General features: G+C 42.1%; 1 protein-coding gene across 1 annotated transcript in view; it reads right to left on the bottom strand.

Moving 5' to 3' along the window:
* Positions 1 to 1,725: 1,725 nt before the first annotated feature.
* Positions 1,726 to 6,000, bottom strand: part of LOC142302708 (perlucin-like protein) — a 94,980-nt gene continuing 90,705 nt past the window's right edge. Inside the window, exons 8-9 of the mRNA XM_075343825.1 lie at positions 5,496 to 5,605; positions 1,726 to 2,595 (exon numbers count right to left, since the gene is read on the bottom strand). Of these exons, the coding sequence (XP_075199940.1) occupies positions 2,457 to 2,595; positions 5,496 to 5,605 (249 nt within the window). The 3' untranslated portion in view covers positions 1,726 to 2,456. The remainder of the gene's footprint in view (positions 2,596 to 5,495; positions 5,606 to 6,000) is intronic.

The following is a 6,000-nucleotide window of genomic DNA, read 5'->3' as shown; positions in this document are numbered from 1 at the left end:
TGACTGTATATAATATATAGGAATAGATCACTCTGTGTGTAATGACTCTATATAATCTAATATATAAAGCTGAATGTGTGTATGTGTGTGTGTATGTGTATGTATGTCCGGGATTGGCATCTGCACTGTCGCAGCTACAGCCACAAAATTTTGCACACTCACACATCTGGACCCCGAGAGCGTCATAGGCTATGTTGTGAGGCGAAATTTTAACCCCGCGCATTCCAACTTACCAATCAATTTTGCCCCTATCTACATAATGGGGAAAAAGTGAAACGAAAAGTGCATCAGCACCGTCGCATTTACAATCAGGAAATTTTGCACAGACACCTCATGTGACCCAGGGAACGTCGTAGACTATGTTTTGACAGGAATATTTAACCCCGCGCTTTACAGTTACTCTCCAAAAAACATGCCTCCATTAAAGTAAATGGAGCCTAGAACTACAGGTTATTAGTAGGAGCTGTGATTGGTTGCTATAGGAACAAAAGACATTCATAGTATAAGAAGCTTATATGTGAGGTAATAAGATGTCGGTGGGGAGACGGATAGAGAGAGACAGAGAGAGACAGAAAGGGAAAGAGACAGAAAGGGAAAGAGACAGACAGAGAAAGAAACCTACCTGGAAAGAGACCTGGAAAGAGACAGACAGACAGGCAGACAGGGAAGGAGGAGACAGCCAGAGAGACAGACAAAGATAGATGGGGAAAGACACAGACCTTGATATAGACAGACGGGGAAAGAGGCAGAGAAATAGAGACAGACAAGAAAAGAGACAGACAGAGACAGGCAGACAGGGAAAGAGGCAGACAGGAAAAAACACAGACAAAGAGACGGGAGACAGACGGGGAAAGAGACAGACCTGGAAAGAGACAGACGGAGCACATTACTTGACCAACTTAGTTATATCTGTGTGAAATATCTGTGGTGTTGAAATATATGTTGTGAAATGCTTCTATTAACTTAGTTTTTGCCTTTTAATAATTACATTTATATCTATTTGTTTTGTGGTGTTTGTGTGCAGAATACATTTTTGTTAATACATTCTATTTTGTTAACAGCATTTATTAACCCGCGCCAAGCCGGGTAGTACAGCTAGTATAATATATAGAAATAGATCCCTTTGTGTGTAATGACTCTACATAATATATGCGTTTCACTTTTTGCTTTGAATAACTGAAATAAATAACTTTTTGATGATATTGTAATTTATTTAGATGCACTAGTATGTTTCTTACCTCATGTTCAGGGCATTGCAAGACTTTAGGTATCCATGGTTACGACCACACATATTATAATATTAATTCACTATTAATGCCACAGCGCTTTACATACATTAGCAACACTGTCCGTATTGGAGCTCACATACTAAATTCCATATCAGTATCTTTGGAGTGTGGGAGGAAAATGGGGAACCTGGAGGAAACCCACACAAACACTGGGAGCACATACAAATGCCTTGCAGATGTTGCCTTTGGTGGGATTTGAATCCAGGATCCCAGTGCTTCAAGACTGCAGTGCTAACCACTGAGCCACCATCACAGTTAGTTAGTTGGTTGTGGTCATAACCATGGATACCTAAGGTCCAGCAATGCCCTGCACATGAGGTAAGAGGTATGAGGAAAACTTTACTACATTTCTAATTGGAGGTATTTGCTAATATTATTACACCTACTACATATTGGGATAGGATTTTGGAAATGGGAAAACCTCTTTAAGCCACCACCATGCATTGCAATGGGTTGTGGAGAAGCAGGCAACCTCTTAAAAGCCTAAAGTTTTGCTTTTTACATGATATTAGGAGTTAGATGTAATATTTGGGGCATAGACTGAATTTGAAAATCAGAAGGATGACATTTTTCTTACATCTGATTAGGGAAGTAGGATGAGGGGAAAAACAGAATATGATAACAAGAAGAAAGACCCCAGGTTACTAGTGATATCTGTCCTGTCCTCCTCCGATGATCTCAGGTGGGGCGACAGGAACTTTTCCTCATGTTATCATCCTTCTTACTATACAGCTTGTTACTGTGATCACCCAAATTCTAGTGCCATGGTGCGGGGAAGTGGGATACAGGAACTTTTCTTTATGTTACCACTCCCTTCATCCATCACATCTTACACCACATTTCGGGGAACTACTTTTTTTTTGCTTTTGACAACAAATATGAATTTTTAGGAAATGGGATTTTTTATTTTTGACATTTTGATGCAAAATTGCATGAAGGCTCCCATGCACCTAAATTATTAAGTGGTATGCATATATTATGTGTGGAGAGTCTAGCTTTAGAAAACGGAAAAAAAATTGTGATGATGTAAACAATTGAGCTGTAGGAATAGGTTCTTATGTTTTGCAGCCTAGGAAATATATGTGAATCAGGGTGGTCTCGCACTATGGTTTATATAAAGGGGGAATTCATCAAGAAATGGGATTGTTCAAAGCAGAGGTCTCCTTTCTAACAACTCCATACACCCTTGCATATGAATTGCTGCTTTTGGTCACATGGGAGGTCATTCCACAACTGAACTCCACCCATAATTTCTGCGCAATGTTCATTATTCCGGTCATTGTTTGGTTCGCCTTCATTCCACGCACTATAAAAACAAAAGGTCACCATTATCACAAAAGATAAGTTACAGTTAAGCCATCTAATATATAAAACTGAGTGTGTATGTATGTGTGTATGTATGTGTGTGTGCCGCCCCCGCGTCAGCAGCCGGGGCTGCTCGGATCTGGATCCGCGGTGGCTCGAGGGGCGTCCGGACCCAGGGGTCGGGGGTCGTACGGCAACTCAAATAAAATGTGTCTTTAAAGTTCGTGACGCCACCCGCGGTGTGTGGTAAGGTGGAGTACCACCACTGCAGCTGGAAGTACTCGGTGGCGTTAGAGTGGCAGCTAGGTGTTTAACCCCTCCACGGGTAGGGGGGATGCCCCGGGACTCGGTGATGGTGACAGGGACGTGCCGTTGGGGATGTAAGGGTCACTTGCGTACTCACTCAGTCCATAAAGCTGACACCGAAAACTTGGTAAACCAAAGTTCTGCACACCGCTGCCGCTGAGGGAAGCACGTTTGGGTCCCGTTCCCGCTGGTGTTGCCTGATGATCTGTGACCTTTCCCTTGGCACCTTGTTCTCTTCTTAGTTGGCCCCTATAGCTTGAAACTAGTCGGGTCCCGCTCCCCAGTCTGGCTAACTGAGGGAGTTTGCTCTCAGGGTTCACGCTTGGGATTTCCTGGACCATTTTAGTGGAAAGTCCTACCCCCCTCGTTGCGCTATTACCCCTTTTTTGGAGCAGGTGGAGAGCAGATTTTAAAGGCTCCATTCTCATCGGGTCAATTGTCATGTTGCCTGAAGCTACTCCCTGACCTAGGGTTCACGTACCCCGTCATGCCCTGGTACCAGCCCGGTGATGGTATAAGGCCGCCAGCTGTCCTCCTCGACAATACCATGCCCCTTGACATGATCCCCTGCGACAGGGGGTCCTGCTTCCACCAGGCCCAGACCACTGTCTGCTACCTAGTACTTCCAAGGAGCCCAGCTCCTGACCTCCTCTCACTTCCTCTCATTCTAACCAACTACTGACACTCCTGACCTCCCCTTACCCTTAACCAACCCCCCAAGTGGGCGACCCTATTCCACTCAGGCCGTCCACTAGTGTGTCTGGTGGGTGTGGTGCCGAGTGTTCCTAGGATTTTAATTAGCTGCTGTTGGCAACACCATTGGTTGGTGACCCATAACCAAGGAAGAGGTGGGTATTGCACAGAAGGGCAGATTGCACAATACCCTGTGACGACCTGATAGGCCACAGCGTCACATGTGTGTGTACGTGTGTGTGTATGTATGTATGTATGTGTGTGTCTGTGTACGTGTGTGTATGTGTGTCTGTGACTGTATGTATGTGTATGTGTGTGTATATATGTGTGTGTATGTCTGTAAATGTGTGTATGTGTGTGTTTGTGTGTGCGTGTGTATATGTGTATGTGTGTGTGTATGTGTGTGTTTGTGTGTATATGTGTATATGTCTACTAAAGGAATCCGCACCTGCCCAATTACAATCACGAAATTTTGCACAGACACAGCATTTGACTCAGGGAACGTCACAGACTATGTTTTGAGGGGAAATTTTAACCCTGCACTTTACAGTTATATGCAAAAAAAAAAAAATCATGAGGAATCATGATTAAGCAAATGACTGAACGCGAAACAAACGTCGAGGTCTGTGGCTTCACCTGGTGAATTCTCAGAGCACCTTTGGTTCCACCTTGACACTGACTCTTTATACCTTTAAGCACTTATCACTTTAGTATGTAATTCTGTATTCCCTTCATTGTATATGTACTACTTCTCTTGTAAAAGATATGACCATGTATAAGGAATTCAGAATTTCTTTTGTGTAATTTGTCTCTTCATGGTTCGTTACCTGTTGTGCTCTTCCCCACCATATAACTTTATGTGTCGTGTTTTTATATTGTGTCATGTCATCTATTTTTGTACTGTTATCATCTATTTTTATTATTGTTCTAATAAATATTGTATTTTCTATTGACCATCAAACTCCTTTGTCTCTTGGTTCACATGCTCTATGGAGTGGTCTTGTATATAGCTGGTAGTGGTGGAAATTGTTCACGCCCAGCTTACATGTTAACGTTAACATGCGCCTTTGGTTGGTGTTTAATTAGTTATCTATAAATACAGTATAAACATCTTATCACTGAACTTAAATTTCTGCTTCAAGCCAAAGTAACTAATGCACGCTCATACTAATATTACATAGTCACAAATAAACAAGGTGGAGAATGTGCTGTGGAAATTAATGAAAGAATTCCAGACTCTGTACAAAGGTATATCTGTAATTGGACTTGGAAAAGGGGTTGTCTGGGCATAATAGATCTTTGTCCAAGGGACATGTGATAATATAACTAACTCAGTAATACTCACCTACTGGCACCAATATGCGTCCTACGTATGACACTCCAAGGTCTATGTATGGCTGCCGGACTGCTAAGTCACCTGACTGCTGCAGCCAATCACAGGCTATTTCAGTTTGGAGGCTGGTAGAATGGTGACAACACCAGATAGGGCTGTGCTGGATCTACACGGGTGCTGGTAGGTGAGTATGACTGAGTTTATTTTTTATAGATCCATCCGTGGCTGTTTTAAATCTTTACCTTATAGATCACTCAACTTAAAAGTAACAATGGAGGATAGGGGGCCAAGGAACCATTCAGTGGATGATCATGAGCTTCACCTGTAGGATTGTGTTATGAGAAGAACAGTAAAATGAGTAGCTACAACAATAGCTCTTGCTCTGATGGACCTTATCTGCCCATGTATTACACAGATGAAACATCCTCTGGTGATTGCATCTGATTTGCTCTTTATTGAAGGTCTCCCCAGAACATAAGACAACCCCTTTAAGGCAACGTATTCACTGTTCTTGCATGTTGTATCTGTCATGTTATTTTCTGAAATGAAGATTAATTGCATTCATTTACCTGAATGTTAGAGACGATCCATCCACCCATAACCAAGTCTCAATATCTTCAGGATCTCGTTTCAGTCCCAGCCAGTATCTATTCTTGTTTATGATTTTAAATAGAGAATACTAGAAATACATAAAAGTTTTGTACTGTGAAAATACAATAGATTTTTCTATATGCTTTTCTATAACTATGCTTTCTTTTGTATCTGAGTAGCAAGATAGAGTTTGTCTTCTGATTATTGCTGCATATCAGGAAAGCAAGCATGTTTACACTGAAGTTTGCCGCTGATGTCTAATGCAAGGGAACCAAAATGAAGATATTGATAACGATGACTGGCTGCATCTGCGCAAGTTCGGATCCATGACTGTGAGCTACGTGACAAGGACTCTGCGAGTTATGGTGGGTCGGAAAACAGGAAGGGCTGGAGAGGAAATCCCAAGTATGGACAAATATCACATGCTTTCTGCATGTTTTTAATATAACCAATGGTATACTGCTAAGAATTTTGCTAATAGAT

The sequence above is a fragment of the Anomaloglossus baeobatrachus genome, chromosome 4, assembly GCF_048569485.1.
Source record: "Anomaloglossus baeobatrachus isolate aAnoBae1 chromosome 4, aAnoBae1.hap1, whole genome shotgun sequence".
NCBI classification, from domain to species: domain Eukaryota; kingdom Metazoa; phylum Chordata; class Amphibia; order Anura; family Aromobatidae; genus Anomaloglossus; species Anomaloglossus baeobatrachus.
This window is presented reverse-complemented; position numbering and strand designations above follow the sequence as displayed.